The sequence below is a fragment of the Acyrthosiphon pisum genome, chromosome A1 (genome assembly GCF_005508785.2).
Source record: "Acyrthosiphon pisum isolate AL4f chromosome A1, pea_aphid_22Mar2018_4r6ur, whole genome shotgun sequence".
In the NCBI taxonomy this organism is placed as follows: Eukaryota; Metazoa; Arthropoda; class Insecta; order Hemiptera; family Aphididae; genus Acyrthosiphon; species Acyrthosiphon pisum.
The window spans coordinates 34,517,638-34,539,541 of record NC_042494.1 but is presented as its reverse complement, the minus strand read 5'-3'; the positions used below and the strand labels follow the sequence as shown (position 1 = coordinate 34,539,541).

Sequence of the window (21,904 nt, the reverse complement as noted above, 5' to 3'; positions counted from 1 at the left end):
ATAAAAAAATTATACTTTGAAGTTAAATTGTCATAGGCAATTTTTCTTTTTTCTAAATCAGATTTAATCTGGTCTAATATCATAAAATAAGTGTTTACTTTAAAATTTACAAAATCTTCAATTACTATATTATCATCTTCAACAGCAGTCAGCAAATAAATCAACTGAAATTCATCAACTACAATTTATTTATACTTATGTTCTTATGTAACTTCATTAAGTAACAATTTAATTTATGTGGAAGAAAATAATATTTTAATTGTCAAGAGTAGCCATAGATATGTAGCTCATATCTATTAGAGTAGCTGAAAATAATTTTGATAATAGATATGATGATAGATGATAATAACTTACTGTGGTTATGTTATGGTTGTCTATTTGCAATCACGGACCGTGGTTACCTATGTTAAAATAATATTAATTATATTCTATGCTATCACTGAGTTATAAAATATAACGCCATAAAATTATGGTACAAATCATAGTACAAATTCTTTCCAAAAAAATATTTATTGATACAATATTACACCAGGCTACAGCGGTGCCCGGCCGCCCCCCTAAATAAGTCAATATTTAACCACCCGGGGCAAATGTCCCCATTGCCCCCCCCCCCTAAATACGGCCCTGAATCAGACTCTAATGTTCATGTTCGTGACAGTATAAATTGTCTGTAGTTTGTACCACGAATTAAGATATACGTGTAGTAGGTTAGTGTAGCAAGTTTATATAGACACAAATATAATATATTATAGTAGTATAGTACAAGTATTAAATATTAATTAAAATTAATGTGTACCTACAACAGTAGATAATAGTTAATAGACGATGACACTGTCGCTGTGTGCCTGTGTACAATGATGATGTAGGTATACTTGACGGCATTTGGCAGTTTCCCCCCGTGGATTTTAGCGGTACTGGACGTTCCCCCCCCCCTGGACTGAGACATCCCCCTCTGAATCAATATAATATATTTTTTTTCCACATAATAACAGGTTGGAAAAAGGGTTTTTTTGTTCTACCTGAAATATCACATTCAAAATCATCACATCGGCATGTATCGACTATAATATCATCATTCACGTTATGGATTTAGGTATTAGTTATTACTAGGCCAGAGGACTTGTAGCTCTAAAAATCACCAAATATGCACTTATACATACAAAATATGCATAAAAGATATGCATTTTAAAATGAATATTTTTGAGCAAAAAATTATCTGAATTTTTCTGTAGGTCTTTATTATTTTAATGAACAAATTTTATTTACGACTTTATTTAACCACTTACAAGTTACAATTAATTATTTGGGTTTATTTTATGGGTTTTTTCATTTGGATGCTTCTTCAAAACTTTCAACTTTCAACTTCTTCAACTACTAAAAAACAATTGACAAAATATTTTTGTTTCAAATATTTAAGATCAACGAACATTTTTACCTTGGAAGTTACATTGAACAATAATATGTTTTTTCAAATTTTCAAATTGAAAACTTTTTCTATTGTCAGCTAATATTTTAACAGCACTTTGAACATTGAAAAAGAACGTTCAACACCAACGGAATTTATAGGAGCATATTTAAAATATGCCAAATTGCCAAGGCTCAAAATTTCAGGTATTCTTACTATTGAAGTTTTTTCTCCAGATAAAATTTTTGAAATTTGAGCTACCTTTATTTTTCTCTAAAATATTCAACTTTTATTGAATCATTTTTTCCACTGTACCTATCGGGTACTTGATTCAATTGAAAAAAAAAACGATACCCACCTTGTAATTATTGGTTCCGGAAGAAGTGAAAGATCAGATGCTGATCAAAATTTAAAATGAATTTAAATTCAATGTTATTTTGGTTGTAAAAATAAATAAATAAAAACATCGACCAAACAATATTGATAAAACGATGAATTATTTAAAATATGCATCTAAAAGTATAAAATGGAAGAAATATGCCTTAAAAACCAAAAAATCGCAAAATATGCATTTATATGCACAATACATTTTTAAAACTAGCTTTTTTGAAACATGAAACGTATTTGTTTCGCATTCTGCTATTTTTGCGATTGTGCAAAGAATATGCAAATGCTATAAGTCCTCGCCCTAGTGGCGAAACACTAGAACCAAAATCATGTGAAAGTATTATGGAATCTAGAGAGGAAACGTCCTAGAATCATAATTGCCGTAGGTATATAAGCTTGAAAACTTGAAATTATTTATTTCTTTAATGTATTTTACCAATGTTGAATAATATTTTTGGATTAAGACCGTTGAAACAAGAAATTTGGAATTTATTTTATATGGAATGTCTATGTGTACCTGTAAATAAATGATCGATTGTGTGAAGGAGCTACCTAACATCACTTAAAATTCTAAAATATTTCAAAATATGTTCCTTAAAATTGTCCCTAAACTCACTAATTTACAAGTGGAAACTGCTAAAAGAGAAAGATTTTTTCAAGACGTATCTTGTGTCTCTGTAATTTGAATCTCAAGAGAAATAAAAATAATTTTGATTTATGTATTTTTTGAGTTATAACTTATAGCTAGTGTATCCCTTAAACACAAGACGTCATAACCAGTGGCGTGATGAACATTTTTGAACCATGTTACACAGCATATATTTCAGCAACTACTCACTTTTAACCCCCTCAATATAATACCTATGTAATAAATATAATAGATCTAAATATTATGCGATTGTAAATATTTTAATTTTTGTTTTATGTTACATTGATTACTAATTAGTAATTACCATAATGTACCTAAACACTCCCGTGATGTCATAAAACCCCGTACACCACGTTCACCGAACACAACTAAAAACAATTAAATGGGCAAGAAAAAATTTGAGTTATCAAGTTTATAAAGTTACTGAGGTCCGAGTTAATTATAGGTACAGTTATCTGTATACAGGATACATCAGTGCAGTGGACAGATTTACATTTTGTCAAAAGATTTGCATTCATCAATCTGTTCACTAGATTATGTAGCCATGTAGGGTAATATTTAACTTAATATAAAGGTATAGAGGTACCTATATAGCAGGGGTGGCCAAACCGCGGTTCGCGTCATAGATTTTTGCGGCTCGCATCTTACGTAACATTAGACGTAAATTAACGTAAGAGCCAAGATGTAAAAAAAAGGTCATATAATATATAATAATATGACTTTTTTTTTTACATCTATTGGCTCTTCAATTTGTATTAATATATTTGGTGGCTCGCAAGTCTCTTCTCGCTGGCCACCCCTGCTATATAGAATTTAAAATAATATTATCGTTTTTTTTTTCAGTAAATTCGATTTTTAGACTTGTTAAATAAAAAAAAAAAAAATATTTTTCCTACATATATCTAACTTTGAAAAGAATAGTTGATAAATGTATATCTACATACATATTCAAAACATCAATCGGACATAGAAAAGTATAGTTATATAAACTAACCTTCCATTTATCTATTAGTTAGGATTTCCAACGTTTGACTACAGCCTGCTACCTACTGTATGGTTTAATAATTCGATTAATTATATTTTCTACTAATGATTGTACTAATATTTCTTAATATCATATAAAAATAAAATGTTGACCAAACACTCATGGCCGGGCAGTCCGTCATAATATTTTCAGAGGCCCGCTGAAATATTTTCGGTAGCTGGCCTACCCAACCCAGGCCTGGGTATAATTATTAATTATACTGGTGTATCTACAGTGAAACAAAAAATAATAATATAGGAATAAATATGTGATGATCAGTGTCCCTATAAGTTAATTGGACAAAAATATTTTAAAACACTTTACAAATAAAAATTTAAATTAACGTTAATGTAAGTACTTAATAATTACTAAATGCATTTATATAATGACTATAAAGGTCGTATTGAAAAGTGGCCTGAAAATATAGGTTTGTCTGGTAAGAATTTTGAAGCTACTTCGTCTCCTCTTACATTTTTATCAGATTGCAAAATATAATATTGTGCACAAACTATATACAGTTTCCGTATGAATATTTTATAATTATTATAAACAAGATATTTTAAACTAAGTACCTACATATTATATTATGCTTAGGTACTAAATCTGTTGTATTTATTTGTTGTACCTTAATTGTTATAGATCATAGTTACCTATATAAAATACATATAATTAATAATAATTGTCGATTAACGACCAAAAATTACATAGCTGTTTCGAAAATAGTCGTAAAATAAGAAAAAATATATTCACCATTTGGCCAAAAAGAAACCGCCAAGTGAATGGAGATACAGGACCACCAGGGGGTCAGAAAGTAATAATAAAAATAAAGTATGATAAATTACATGCAACCGAGGCAAGTTGTGGGTTATAGTGAATCTACTAGTGTGTTGGAAACAGGCTTTGGAGCAATAGAAAACACTTCAATTCATCACGCTGACAGTGTAGTCGCCGGCATAAGCCCTTGTCAGCCAGGAGTTTTTAAACCGTCAACTCTTTTCGCCAAGACAGCCTAATATCTTAACCGTTGAATTAATGGTTTCCGTGACGGTGAAAAACAGAAGAAAAAACGATACATTTTATTATGAACCAAGCAAGTAATTCAAACAAATAATTATGCGGTCAACCTGATTGTTGTTTTTTTTCCGTTCACTTGTAAAATGTCTAAAGAAGAGCTAAAACGATAAGATAACGCTGATTCATGAATTATATGTAGCTACTTTAGACTTATTTACTTATCTATTTACCATAATCCCCGTAACTCGTAAGGTTTGTTTTCGATTAGTTATTGACATAAAACATTGCCTGTGCAGTGTTGTTGTTACGCCATCAAGATTCATAGAATTAATATTTGTTATTATATGGGTTTGATAAAATCTCTCGACCGAGAGGCCTTTTCATCCTATTTTTATTCATAACTTATGCAACCTTATTTTATTTGTCAGTCGTACTTATTGTTTATATTATGTATATAACTGATTTTAAGATAAAATAAAACCGATAGGCATATCGAAGAAAATTATTTTTTGTTATGAACCAGGTTAACTTATATTTATTGGTTTCTGTATGTATAGTGAACACATTTTTAATTTCTATTGAATTTGTCAGCAAATATGTAAATAAAGGGTTATCAGTTCATCATCATCCATTTGAATAAGTAGACAACTATTTACTAGGTAGGTCCCTATTGAGATCCATTTGTTTTTAGAATTCATAAAAAATAGTTTTATTATTATTAAAATAGAAATATTATATACGTATACCATATAATTTAATATATACCTATAATATATTATAATATAGTAGGTAAACTGTGATTCGTATTTGTATTATCCATTCTTTGATACAAAAATCATCGGGATTGGTAAGTTGTAATTTAGTTTTTATTGAACATTAGCATTATCTGGACCATAATTGTATATTATACAAGGTGCGTTTTACAATTATTTAAAAATCAATATTATAGTTATTGGTTGGTAGGAAAAATGGATAGTAATGACGCTAGCTGGTAGTCACTAGTTGGTATAGGCGCCTATAATGGAGTTGACGCACAGCTAGGCAATAATTAGTTAGTATATGAACTTATTTTATTAGTTGATAATTGTTGATGATATCTTAATATTTTAGTGATCTAACATAAAGTTTAAAAATATGATAATAGATAATATTTTGAATGTGTTTCTGCTTTAATTTAATTTTCATTGTTCTATAAGCCGTCGTTAACACTTTGAGTGCCGAGCCAAAAATGAAAAAATTGACCATTCTGACGGGGACATTTTTTTATAATGTGTGTATCATATAAACGTGCATTATTATCAATACACATGGCACAAATAAACATATAACGTATAGTACCAACTTTTATTTTATTTAGAAATAAAATATTGGCCTAAAAGCGTTGAAAAAGTATATTTGAAGAATGAGAGCAAATATACTTAATTATATAATATAGAATTTCCATAAATATTAAATTGTTTTAGAAATTATTTTGTAAAAACAAAAAAATATTAAGTTATTCTATTAAAATAATTTATAAGAAACAGAAGAAAATGATTTAAATATCGTAGTTAGATATAAACTTTTGTAATCATATTTTTATAAACTTGGTAATTGGCAAATAGGGAAACTTGGTTTTGAAAAGCGTAAAAATGATTAAAATTTGAGCATACATAATTATAAAAATTGTATTTATAAATTACACCGAAACAATTATTATTTTTTTTTTCGGAAAAGATTAATGAATAGGTTAATGATAAAAAATAAACAAAGTGGAAAAGCTCATTATGCGAGCGTGCTAAATAGGTACCCAGTTTGAAACGTATTTTAATACAACGCAATAAACATTACTATATAACCTTCATATCCCGTGTACAATATATAGACAGTACCTACCTACTTATACTATACTAACGGACAAAAACAGGGATATAAGGTGTTCTAAACTGTTTAAAAACCTAAAAGTAAGTAACTAGCTTGTACAATAGACAATATTATAAACTGATCTATCAATTGTAAAATTTAATATTTACAATAAATTATATAATTTTATGTATTAGGATTTAGGTGGGTTGTGGGTAATCCGGCAATGTCTTTTTCGAATATCAGTTTTCTGAATTTCTTGACTAGTTATTATTTCGGGCTATAAATTTTTCATTGATGTATCTTCCATAAAATAATCATAATTAATTTAAAATAAAAACAAATTAATTCAGAATAAAATAACATTTAATGAACATCAAATTACGATTAATTAGGTAGGTAACATTAACTTATATGAATAAATATTTGTATGTATGTATATATAAAAGAAAAGATTAAAATAAGAAAAACTTAACAAAATGTTATAGATAACTATACATGTTTCATGATGATAAAATTTATGAAATGGTGTATACAACAAGAATAAAATAAACAATAAATATAATTATTCAATTCTACATATTTAAATGTTTTCACAAAACGTGTACTTTACTAATTTATTTACAAAAATAAAAATATTTTGAAAAAATTAATGTTCTTCTATTATTTTTATAACTTAGTGCCAATTAAAAAAAAATTCACCATTACTTAAATTTAATATTTCCTTAATAATTATAGGTTATTAGATAATGTACGATCAATACTGTTATAACAGATCATAATATTTGCTTAACTGTATTATATTTATCAAGTATTGATAAGTACATAAATATTTTTATTTTTATTTATTATACAATGTTTGAATAACTGCGTAAAGCATAATTATGAGTATAAACGTTCATTTTGCAGGTTAGTACATAATTTTTTTTACACATTTTTAATTATGTATATTATAATCTTATAAACAAATTAAAATATATTCAAAAACAATGTTAAGATTATATATTTTTATCTATACAATAAAAAAAATCATATAATATATGTATAAGAATTAAAAAGTGTGTTTGAAGTATACCTAAACTCAATTTTTGGCGATGTTAATTATTTATTTCACAATTATACACTTATATTATAATATTATATAATTATTAATTATTATATGCATGCATTTATACCACCCAAAAGTCAGTATGGATATCAGAATATATGAATAAAAATTGTTTCAGGAAAATTATACGTTATACAATAATATTAATCAGGTATGTTTGGGTATATCTATATTATATTTTAGATTTGTTTTTCAAAAACCATGTTTTTACATCATTGTTTTAAGATGTCAAAATATGGAGTAGGTATTGACCAATAGGCTGCATTGTTGTTCTTATTAATTATTTTGGGTTATTGTATAAAAATGATATTTTGTAGGTATATATGTAAGCAATCTAATAATAACTGATAATAATCATTGTTTATTATTTTTTTAAATATATCCAACGTATTTAAAATGTACTATTGTGTAATGTAAAAAACTTATAAACACTGAAACCATTCAGTTACTTCAATACTCGAATAAGATATTATGTACAAAGCAATGTATAGAATTCAATATTCAAGTTATAAAATATTCCGTTTTTTCCCGCAATAATATTTAGTACTTATTTAATAGACTTACTAGATCTACTATTATTAAATATTTAAATTGGCATTATATGCAATATAATATATATATATTTTGTAATAATGAAGTTGACCTATTGCTTATTGGTTTCAATTATTTTATTTTATTTATTTTATAATAGAATATTTGGCGGTTGAAGATCATTGAAAGTATTGTATGTAAAAAGTCGCAAATAGAATATAACCAATATTCAATACTAATTTTATTATACTATTTGATGAATTGACCTTATAAATCTATAATTATGGACATTTTATTCAAATACAAAGTCTATTAGTTCGTTGTAAATTGTAATGTTTAAAACAGTTTTCAATAAAATTGTTATTTACGTTGGTTGTATAAAACCACTTTAATAATTAATTAATTGATTAATTTTATTTTTCTGTTTAGATTCTTAAATGATTAGCGAAAAAAAAAATCATTTTTAAATTTATTATTTCCGTAGAAGAGTTCAGTAAGTACCAAAAATGAATTTAGGTACTCGTGTGTTATGTGGCCCCGTCTTTGGCCGCCGAATTAATTTAATTATATTTTAATATTATTCACCTAAAACCATACTATTAAAAATTATGATTTGAAAATAAATTATACCTATTTACAATAACAAGAAAAATGTAATGAAAAAAAAAAACAGTCTTCATAAACAGAATGAATATGAGTCCTCACGGTATAAAATATGTAGGTAGGTACTTATAGCCAAACATAACCAAGACGAGTTTTTTTGGGGGGAATTTGTTGCAAAAACCAATTTTGACATTATTTTACATTAAATTATTATCTATTTATAATTTTAATATATTATATTATATCATAAGATACGATCGAAATACGGATTTCGTTTATGATGATTTTTTGATTTTGGGCCAATAATACATTAATACTTAATGGTACTTTGAGCACCATTGCACCAAATAGCTAAAGTAACTACCACTGATGGAAGACAAAATATTGTTTGAAGTGTACAATTATTTTGATCTTTATAAAGGAGTTTCTGTATAAAACAGAAATAATAGAACAACATTTAGTTTTATATTTTTAAAAATTACACTAAAAATCAATATTGGGAACAACACACATCATGCCTATAGTTTTGGGTATTTTTGTTTACATGTTTAAACATTTAAATACCTATACAGATTTATAATATAAACAACGGTTTAGGTATACAGCTATTGCATGGCTGAAAATATAATATAGGTATGATTATATATTATTATGTAGCAATACATATAATTGTACAACTTAAAAGTTTTAATTTTTGTTTTTAGTATTTTACAATTTATAATTTATTTATAATATTATATTACAACATGTAAATCACGTGCTAATAAATAACACCAAGCCGACGCTGAGGAATGATAGTGAAGATTTCAAACTGAGCTTCGAACCTTTTTGCATAGCCGCTGGATGCTCTCCTGTAATAAAATAAATAGTTAAATTATTTAATATACTATACTATAGTACAAAAGACCATTTAATCTAAATTCTAAAAAGTACGAAAATTAGACTGTATATAATATAATATTAAAGTTTACTTTAACGCATGGTCGACGGTCGTTCCTTTTAGAGCATGAACAACCACAAGTAAAGTGTGACAGAGAGAACACTGAGTAATACTTTGAAAATAAAATATGGAAAAGAATATGTGGTTCGGTACTTGATGAGAATTATAAAAGGGAATGAGAATGGCACCTGTCAATTAAATCAGCTATCTATTAAATCAATTAAATTCAAGTATATGTCAAAGAATACAATGACAGAGAGAATGCAGCAATTAGACTAGTTATGGACTGGAAGATGGAATGAAAAATACCACAAGTCATCATCAAAAGAGGTGAAAAAGATCTAAAATTAGCGTAGTATTGGAAGGATATATATCAGTTGCACGAGACTGAAAGAAATGGAGTGAACCAGTAATGGTGGGAGAAAATTCTTAGTTCAAACCGGAAGAAGGAGGATTAACTAATCCATAAGTTAATTATGTTTAATGTTTATTTTAACCTATACTGGGTTTTTTTTAAATTGTATAATATATGTCAACAAGTTTCGAATAATTTTACTTTATATCATCGTTGAAAATGTATTAATTATAGCATCTAATGCGAAATTAAATCATATTTTAACAAAGGGTATATAAAAAAATAGCTTAATAGTACTTTGAATCTAAAAGCGTGCATTGAAAATTATTTTCTGAAGAAAGAAAATATTATAAAAAGCATTAAAACGTAAGAAAAACTTTTATTCATAATTAGTATTATTATTGTAAATTATAAAATTGTAACTCTATTGTTTGTATTAATTGGTATAATAAAACTAATTTATTATAATTTTGTAATTATATTAAAGCAATCAAAAGATTTTGGTTGAATTTAAATAATATTGTCATAAATAATTACAATATATTTGTTATGTAACATTTTGTGGTAAGTATTTTAAAATGCAAATAACCATAATATCGTGTTATATTCATTAAGATGACTCACATATTAATACTCATTACATAATAGTAAATATTGTGTGATACTATTAACTATAATTTATCAATAAGTTATTCGAAATTTTGTTACAAGTGATAAAATATATCGGCGTTTATGAGGGAGATGGATTAAATACTCAAAACTCTTAGTTAATAACACTTTTTATGTTGCTATATGTCGAAAATAAAAAATCTAGTCTCAATATTTTTTTTTGGATTATATACTAGATTTTTCATTTTGGTTAAAATGATGTATGACTATAAAAATTAATATTTGCATAATACCTAAGTTTTTATTTTTAATCAATTTAAACTGTAGCTTATAAATCTGGTAATTATAATCAGACAGTAACTATGAAATGTCCAACTTGTATCGTAAATAATAAATATCATTTGAAAATAATATTTTTTCTTTTTTATCTCCAGGGGTGGTTTGCGAATACACACACGGGGAAACAATAATAACCATTCATAATGATTAAAATACTTTATTTATTATTTGTTTGGGTGAATAAAACTAACTACATAGAAATTGGATTACCTTCTTATAAAGTAATTTATTTTTATTACAATTCATTCGACGACGAAATGGAGTTTTCTAATAATCTAACAACCGAGTCTATAACTGTGTAATGGACTCATTATGAAAACTTCACTGTGGCGTATAACTTAAACAATCATTGCGTCGTTGAGTTATTTTAAATCCACGAAATTTCAGTTTTTGTGCTTTTAAACAGCAGTAGTAGCTTGGTCCAATCTAGATTGTTAGTTTTCGTGTTATTATCGTCCCGCATTTAATTCGATACCGAAACCAAAGCGTGGAATACCGTTCCCCTACACACTGAAGTACCGAAATTGCCTATACAACACGCCGGCCAATGGATATAAATAATAATATAATTAAAAAATATAGAGATCAATAATTTTCATTACCAATATTACTTAATGGACAACTTTAATGTACAATTCAATTTCACGTGTGCATTTGTAGACTCGGAACAACTATTGCATTTGGACAGTGTTGTTATATATATTTATGCGGACATTTTATTAGTTTTAACAATATTTTGTATATTACTATGTTTACGACGTAAATTCAAAGTCAAAAACCCAGAACTCAAGTACGTCATATGCCTTTATGATAATATAATATTAAGTTGGTATGTTGTATATAGATATAATTTCAAATATACAATTATATTATACCTCCGTGTAATTTTCTTTTTTTAAATCAAATTTAAGCACTATAGTGACTGGCTTTTAGCTGTTATAGGGGTAATGAACTGTAGTTGGTAAGGTATGTATGGTAAGATGTTGTTACGGTAGGTAAGCTACACGTGTATATGTGGCAAGGTTTGTACTACTAAATACCCGGGTGGTCACCCATCCGGAAACTAGCAGCAGTGGGTGTTACAGTCGCATTGCGCGACTGGTAGCAGCCAACTCGCCACGCCAAGCCGCTTAAACGTATAAGATTGTTACCGTTAGCAGTGGCGGAGTCGTGAGGAGGGGTTAAGGGGCACCCCCCTTGGGCTGTCTTTTTAACGTTATTTTTATTATAATATTTGGCTAAAAAAAAAGACAATTTAATTTTTGAAAATTCGCCCCCTCCCCTTAGGTGACGTCTGGATCCGGTACCTGACGGATAGGTTAGGTTAACTGCGTAAATATAAAATTTAAAAACGAGATTATATAGTTTAAGGTTTATATAATTATATTTATGACATTTCAAAAGTAATTTTGAAAAAGTTTCTTATTATAGTATAATATAGTTATTTATTATAATTGACTGATACAATTTTCACGTTAAAATTGTTCGTGTATTGTTATCGCAATATCTTTGCGAAATTATTGAACTGTTGAACGTTGATGAAATTACAATAATTACCATTAAGGACGTGTACAACGACGGTGTGAGGATTTGCATTGCTTGGGTGACACGTGTATTTTCCCGAATCTGTGCTGGTCGCTCTTTGTACGAGCAAATAACTGGTGGTTACTTCGCCTTTCTCCGTGATCACACTCACCCCGCCTCGAGCTGAGTCGTAATTTATTTCCTGAAATTAAGCCAGGGATTAATGGAAGACAATCACGATAAGCTCACCACGATAGTGTGCATATTATATGGTACGCATAACACATTACAATATACTTTAAAATGGATTTATTATTATTTATTGTACTGAATATAGAGTGTATTTTAAACGAACTACTTAAACATTGAATATTAAATAAGTTGACATGAAAACAATTTTCTCGAGGTATGAACGTAGTCTTGGAAAAGGTACATTCCCGCCAATACTTGGTAAGTATATATTGTATTCAAATATTTTCTAACTAATATCTATCAAAAGATAGGTACCTATTTATTACTTATTAATTATTAACGAGTACTGCCTACAACAACTACTTTGGTATATAATTATTCACATACTGTACACACCGGGTTGTATTTATAATCCGTAAACAATATCATTTGATATTTTTATGTGACTTAATTTCATTCGATATGTATTTATAACGACGTACGGGGTACATTATCATATACATACGTCATACATATATAACATATTCGTATAAAATATATACATGCATAATAATATGTATCTACGTATATAAATATACATTATAACGTATAGCGATGAAATGAGAAAGTTCAGTGGAGAATATTTTGTAAATAAACATAACATTTAACAATACGTATCGTGAGACTTTATATAACATAGAGATGATATCTCCGCTGCAGTGAGTATAATATTATTAAGCGCGTCCCGAGTGTCATCCGCCCCGAGGCCATGGAAATAGATACGGTCGTATATAACATTATTATAATGTAAGTATAATATTATTATACAGTTGAAGTTTAAAAATAACTATTTCGAAGTATATAACAGCTGAAATAACTGTTTCGTTATCGCGCAGACACGCGCGTTTTCGAATATTATACGCCGCATCGCGTAATCGTTTCGCCGCCGCCGCCACCAATATAGGCGTTAAATAGGGCAGCGGCGCCACTGCACTGTGCATGTGTACACACCGCGGTATATGGTATGTGGTATACACCGTGTGCAGTATCACAGTACCTCATAGCGTATTTAATACGCGTGTACACACGTATAATGTAATACGCGTACAATATAATCGTACGAGCTGGTTAGGGGAGGGGAGGGACAACGTGTACGTGATACTACGCGTGTGGTGCACGCTGGGGAAGAGTACATCGTATAATAATATATATATAAGCTGCAATAGGTGTACGTGTTATACACGGAAATATATATATATATATATATATACACACACACCTATGTGTAACACTCGCGCGTATTTCCTGTACGTGCGTACACCTAATATCCACTTAATACGTTTACGATTATTTTGGCGCTTGCGCGTGTGCGTATTAGTCGGATACACTACATAATATTATAGTGTCGTCATCTTAGTCGTCGCCACTCTGCGGCGGCGGGTCGTGCAGACGAGGAGACGGTCGCGCGCGATATCTAACGCGCGTGTGTACGACCATGGTCGTTAAACTCGGCAGAGGCGGCGGCGGCGGCGGCGGGCCATCACGGATGATTAGTCTCCGGACGTTGGGGACATAAAACGTACCTACAACACACCGCGCCAACACACAAGTATATAGTGTAGGTATTACATGTGATATTGGTTAACGTCGTCTCGAGGCGGTTAAGAGAGGTATATTATTATATAGCAGTGGGTGTATAATGTATATTATAATAATATATATATATAAAAAGAAAAAGGTATCTTGACGATAAACCCATATTTTGTGCCCCGATATATAGTATCTGAAGAGCGAGCGGACCGACCCCGCCACGATATTGCACCTAAATATAGTACATATATTAATATCATATGTATATAGGTAAGAACCTATTATACTGTATATGAACCTATAATACTGTTTTTATATACCTGTCTCCGTTTCCGTTCGTATATAAATGTACAGTTTATATTATATATTAAACGCGTACGTATAATATACTTTAGCCTTGCAATAGTACCGACCGAGTGTAATAATAATATTATAATATAAATAATATCGATGCCGCCGAGGTAGTATCAGTGCGACGGGCTGGAGATTGATGACGGTTTGACAGAACTATGATGGGGTGGGTTTGGTAGTAGAAGTTGATGAGATGGTCGTGAATATATATTGTTATTATTATATAGTTTTGGCAGATCTCGGAGAGTGGCAATGCAAAATCACACGCAGTGGTGTTGGTTGTGTTGGTGATGGTGATGGTGGTGGTCGTGGTCGTCGTCATCGTTGAGTTTTCCCGTGCCTGGTCTGCGTGACTGCGTATAGGGAAAACACCCAACCACCCACTATAACCCCCCCCCCCCCCCCCCCAAACTGGACTGCAATGATGATAATGATAAAAGCGCGTTGCGTCGGCGGTGACATTAAGGGTAGGAAATTAAATATAAAAAGTAAACAGGTCGGGTTATAGTTGGTTGGAGGAGGAGGGATGGAAAAAAAGCATTAATATAATAATAATGATTAAAAAAATATATATAATGTCACCTTTTTCGCTAAGTAATTTATCGAGAAGTCTTTCGCATATTATTCTATCGCTGCGGCGCCAGTTCAGAAGATGCCTTCATTTCCGTACGCTTTTGGCAAGTAAATATTTACTTGTTTTGTCTATATGTATTTGTATGTACATTAAATACTTATAATATGGTTTTTGAAACAAAAATACACCACAAACTCGGCCCTATAGAGTGCTTTTTGACTTTGTGTGCTTCTAATTAGGTTTTATTGTCTACGTACTATGAACCACCGAACTCAATTTTACGATTATTAAGTTTTTCAATATTCTTATTGTACATTTGATTCGGTCTGCTATACTGTATCATTAATGTTTTCAGTGCAATCAAATAAATAGATACATTTGCATACACCCATGTACGTATTTGTATTTTATTTATTACTTGTAAGCAGATATTATTATTCAAGCGATCGGTGTGTATCGTATTTTTAATTTTTGCTACTTGCTGCTGCTCTAAAATAAAGCTCAACAAGATAAATTACATTTTTAAATGTTATTTTTATCATTTATTTGTACTACTCTTACGGTAACAAACAAAATGCATATATAGCCAGATAGATACAAATTAAAAAAAATACCAGCGTATTACATTATGGTGTAGCCATTATTTCCATTTCAGTAGCATGTCGACGTTTGATTTCAGTAATTCAACCGGACAGTATCTATGGTTTTAAAAAAAAAATTATCAGAGATTTTTTCCCCTATATTATACCCCTTTTAAAATGGTCGTATTTATAATTAAATTATATGATTAAAGTTGATCATTTATAATTAATCAAACATGAAATGAGAAAATAGTGGTGCTATGAAAAATGAATGAATCATTTTATTTGACGATCAATAAATAATACATTTTAAAGGTTTTATTTAACAAATGAACAATGTAACTATAAACATGTTTAAGTATAAATACTGGTACATGGTGGCGTTGGTACTATTGAAATATTTTATGAGTGATTGTAAATACAAACTTTGTGTTAATGTAACACTGCGAATGTATAGGCGATAATGGTACATGTTTTTATTGGGAAATATTATTTTAAACAGTATAATACGCGTATACCCTGTACCTACTAGTATAGCTAGTAACTGGTAAACGGTTACTTTGTACGGTCCATTGTTTAAAATGCATAACACGGACACTTTGTACGGTCAGGTAAAACTTTAGATTGCACAACGCGGACACTTTGTACTATTATATACCTACATAAAGTGTATATTTAATATAAACAAGTCTGAAGTCGTGACCAGTCCATGTTATTAAGCTTAAATATTATTTGGTAAATCTAAATATCTTATACATTCCAAATAGGAGGGAATCGTGGATTATTATCTATTAAAAACAGTTTTTATTTATCATTTTGACATATTCATATTATACACATTTTTAATTTACTTTTTAACGTAGCTTATGATAATAATAATTTTAGGTCATCAAGGTCTTAAATTAATTTTTAAATATTATATTGCAGAACGAAGTAATATTTGGCTGTTATCTAACCCGTGAATTAAAAAACTGATTATTTTGACTATTATTTTGAAAATTGAAAAACATTCTATATTTAAAACATTTTTAATTGACTTTTTATTTTTTTATTTTTACATTTTAGTAATGAACATTATATATACTTATTACTTAGGTATATGTATATGCTTTATATATATAATAGTACAAAGTATCCACGTTCTGAAATTAACATTTTTACCCGTACATATAAAGTGTCGGCGTTCTGCAATGTACTTTTTTTACCCGACCGTACAAAGAGTCCGCGTTTTGCACTTTTAATGCTTGACCGTACAAAGTGACCTAGAACCCTAGTAACTACCCAGTACCTACTATCCAGTCTAGTTTTGAATTCTATACATTTTATGTATTTATTTCCATTAAAATGTTTTAATATTATTTTTTATAATACTAAAACTATCATTAATTAAAAAATATGTTCATCAACATTCACACTGTCAAGTGGTAACATGAGTCATGACTATTAGAACTATTGTTTTAACTTTAAGAGAACGTTATACTTTTAATACCAACGTATGTAGTCTCCATTCCATGATTTATATACGAATAACATACCATATTTTGTTCAACAAAATCAATATAGTGTCGTTAGCTTTAATTTTAGATAAGATTTAAAGGTAGGAACACGATGTTTCAATGTTGGTTTTTTAACGGTATTTTAACTTTTAAGTTATTAGCATTTCTAAATTATAATATTCTACATTCATTAGAAACTGAAATAGCATAAAACCCATCATACAAACTCAAGTTACTTTAAAATTTATCTAATTTAATTTAATTTCATATATATATGAATACTGGGCCCCACTGAGATAACTCGTGTCTTTCAAAATATACAATAAATGCTAGCCTATACCTATACCAGCTGGTGATCTGTGAATTGAAACATAACTGAAATAGCAAAATAAAAAAAAAAAGGCGGGTAAGTCGTGGATGTCGCTCTGCTGTACAGTAGGTTACAAGTGGGTTACTGTAATGGATGGAATTAAATTTGAATCCAATGATATTATATCATTGTATACGAAAAACGATTCTGAACGGAGATGATTTGTCAGTCTAGGATATATTATTTTTTGTTATTATTTATTTTATCATGTAAGTTGAATTAATATTAAAATATTATTATTTTTTATTCGTTTCTATGGTGATGAACAAAGCGTTAGAAATTAAAATCCCATTTTTAGCGTTTTTTCGTAATTTTCCGGTGGTTTTTCCCGTGGGATTAAATAATTGTTGAGAAAATCGAAAAATGACCTCTCTAAAGTACCATCTTGATCCAATTTGCTAAAAGATGAGGTATTATATGTTGAAATCGAAACACTCCTTCTGGAAGAAATTTTGTATACAGGATATAAAAAGAAAAAGAAAAAAAATAAAAATAAACACCATTGTAAAAACAATAGCTTCCTCGCTCCGCTCAGAATCTAAAATTTAGACCCGAAGGTAAATTTTCAAAACTTAAAATGCTCGCGGGCTGGATCAAAAAATGTATCATTTAAATTTTATGATCATTCAAAATTAATTAACTATACACTATCTGTATATATAAATATATTAAAATAAGAGTTTCTTAAGAAAATGAATTATTCATAGATAATGAAATTATAATTAAATGTAAACAAAAAAAATTAATAACTATTTATAAAAATATATTAAACGCATATTTATTACATAATTAATGTAAACATTTTGGATGTGAATCAGGTGAAACAGACGCAGTAAATCGACTTAAATCTCTTAGGCAGAAACGTGAAATAGGTGACTTAAAGTTACATCAGTAAGCCGATTACTATTTTTTGGGTTTGATGTGTTATATATATTTCATATATTTTTTTACAACATTAAAAATAAATCTAAAAATTGCAAACGGGCTGAATAAAAAAAATTGGTAAGTCACCCAGTTGGCCATTCCAGAATATAATACGGTATATTAACAGTTAGGAAAAAATATTTTAATTTAAAAATTAAAATTAAATTTTGTAACCTGCTATGAAAATATTTTATCGAAGAGTTTTAGAAATCTGAAATAGTAATTTTTTTTACTATGAATCGTGATATAATACATTAGATAGAGACATATAGTTAATGTATCAATACAAATGATCTTAAAAAAATAAATCAAAATAAAGCATAAAATTCGTTTCGTATTATTTATTATTTCAATACAAGATTTCAGCAATACATATTTTATTCAAATTATTCTATTGTGTTTAGAAAATACTTATATATTATTGAGTAGGTACGTTATATTTTCCATTATAATATACAATATGGTTATTTAATGTAGAAAATATTAATAGTGGAGAACGATGTTTTGAACTACCATGGTACTATTATAGATATGAAACGGGTTTATATGTAAATCTGCATACATTTATTAGAATAAGTTATTGAAGTCTGAAAAAAATGTACACAATTCAAATAATTTTTATTAAAATAACAATAAATTTATTTTATATATTTTGTTAAATGATATTTAAAATTGTTTTTATTAATTTTTCCAATTTTAGTATTATTAATATTTGTAATTTTATAATGCATATTTTGTGTTTTTAGATTATACTTTCAATAAAATTACACCAAACGTTTTCAGGATAAAAAAGGGTGGGTAAGTGGATCTCGCTCTGCTGTACAATAGGTTACAAATGGGTCACTATAAAATGGATGTTATTAAATTTGGATTCAATGATATAATATAAACGAATCTGAGCGGTGACGGAGTTTAAGTTTAAGTTAGTCCGTATTAAAACGGTAGCCGGTAAGTTGAATTAATATTATAAAATTATTACAAAGTAACTAAAAGTCGTTATTCTTGGTTATTTAATATGTAATTTCCTCCAAATTTAAACATAAAATAACTATAAAAAAAAACTGTGTTTTTATACTTTTTAGATTTTTTGGTTACAGAATAACCTACTTACTTGGAACCTTATTGTAAGTTTTCAATCCTTAGCTATAAGAGTTGAACGTTTTATAAATTTTCAACTACAAAACCATTTTTAAATTTTAAATTTAATAAATGTTGTTAAAAATCGACTAAAAATACTTAAAAAAAAAAATATGCCTATGTATTTTTAATATTTTTCAACTGCTATTTAAGAAATATATCAGGAGACTTGTATTAAATTTTTAAAATTTTTATCCAACGAATAACATTTTATTGTCATTCGTAGAAAAAAAAACTAAAAGAATTGGATACTGAAAATGTCCGTAAACAGTTCAAAACAAATCCAAATAATTTTAAAAATGTTATCCTGTATATAAAATGCTAATATAAACATTAAACAACCAATGGAAATTTCAAATATCTACGATCATTTTTTGTATATTTTTTTCCTCGACGCTTTTGAACATTTATGGGAATATGGGATTAAGACCTGTTCAACTCACCAACTAGATTCACTTTCCCATCGAACAAAATACTGAAGTTGAAAATTGAAGCATTATTTCGACTACTTATCGTGTACACAGACACAAATAAAAAATTTAAAAAAAAAACACATCATTGTAAAATCAATATATTCATCGCTCCGCTCAGAATTTAAAATATTTTTTGTAATCTCGAGTAACAACCAGCGTTTAATAAAGTAGACTTCATCTTCAGTCTACAATATTAATATCGATCAAATTACGAAGGGTTTTACCATTTAATACTTTAGAAATAATAAAATGTCGATATTCGAATGTAATTTGATTACAAATAACTGCATATTTATAATTTTTATATATTTTTTGCATATTTTAAGCATAATACCTATCATTATTGTTTTACATTTTTTTTACAAATTAATCCGTTTTGTAATTTCAGACATATAATACATGATTACATGCCTCCCATATACTGGGTAGTTTTGACCATGGAGAGAGAAAGAGAGTGAGAGAGAGAGACTGACTAAACTTACCCACCCAAGTACTGGAAATAAAAAGAAATATTCTTTATTTTTCATTTTTCATTATAAAGATAAGAAAATAGGTACTTATTTTTATTTTATAAAACAATTTTTTTTTAAATTCATTCTAAAAGTTTTACTTGTTTTGTTAGCTGTTGAATTTATTTAATATTTTATTCTACATGTATACAAATGTATTCCATTTTAAATCATTTTCAGATTACATTTTATATTAATCACCTTTAGACAATCATTTATAGCAATAAATATATTTAATTTTCAAGGCATAACATTTTATTATTTATTTGCATTATTGTATTAAACTTTTAAGTCAGTCAATAGACAGAATTAGTTCTTTTTTGACAGCAGCAATTCATTTTAAAACCAATTATTTATTATTTTAATAATAATAATTTTAATAATATATACCTACTTTTGTTTCTACCCCCGTCTATTAATATAAGTGGAAATTAGCAGATATTGCATCGTTTCCTTACTCTTCGTGTAATGCATATCATTATGCACCAGTAAATTGTTAAGGCCACAAGGAGGCGAGTCCCTACTTAATAATTACTTTTAGATTCAGTGCGTACCAATAATTAATGTTTTTGTTTTTAAAACATGTGTGTTTTAAATTATTATGTTATTAAACGTTTTTATTATGAATTATAATTATTATAAATATCAAACGTAATTTCAAAGTGACAATACCCAGACAAAGTTAGCAAGGTAAAAATAATTTCTTAAAAACTTAATTGTTCAATATTGCAATAAGATGAATACTGAAAATAATCTAAAAAATATTTTCAATCTCTAATGAAATAAACCTAAGTAATAATTAGATAATACCTATATCTGAATTAAAATATAATATAGAATAAATTACGAGATTATTTTGCATAATGTAATAGACATCGTATTTTTAATAACATCATGCACCATTGATCAATAAAATATATTTCAGAATATTATAAGGAATACAAATATTTTGTAGAGAAATACAATTTTACTTAGACGTTAAATGTCTATTCGACGGATGTTCTTCTTAGAAAACTTCAAGTGATCTAACATTTATGGCTGTGATAATACCCGAACGTTTAACACAATCGTGAAACGTGATTGGAGTGTAATGGACTGGAATTAGTGTCTATAAATTACTATTTTCCACTGGATCTTTATTTTTACTAGTTCTTGTAAAATTACAAGAATTTACTACATTTAAAGATATATATTGTATTCTACTAAGTGTATTATATTATATCAATCGATAATATCATACATTTTTGTTCAAAATTTTAATTTATGGCACTATTCCTCCAATCAACATAAAAATAAATAAATTACAATAATTTAAAATTAAAAAGGTTTTTTAAAATGCAACAAATATTTTAGTAGTTAAGAATTGTTAATTTATTTCAATTAAAAAAATATGGGTAG

The 21,904-nt window shown here is 28.0% G+C and overlaps 1 protein-coding gene across 1 annotated transcript in view; it reads right to left on the bottom strand.

Moving 5' to 3' along the window:
* Positions 1-8,348: 8,348 nt before the first annotated feature.
* LOC100165947 (zwei Ig domain protein zig-8) overlaps positions 8,349-21,904 on the bottom strand; it is a 294,097-nt gene continuing 280,541 nt past the window's right edge. Inside the window, exons 5-6 of the mRNA XM_029486942.1 lie at positions 12,364-12,532; positions 8,349-9,414 (exon numbers count right to left, since the gene is read on the bottom strand). Coding sequence (XP_029342802.1) covers positions 9,317-9,414; positions 12,364-12,532 — 267 coding nt within the window. The 3' untranslated portion in view covers positions 8,349-9,316. The remainder of the gene's footprint in view (positions 9,415-12,363; positions 12,533-21,904) is intronic.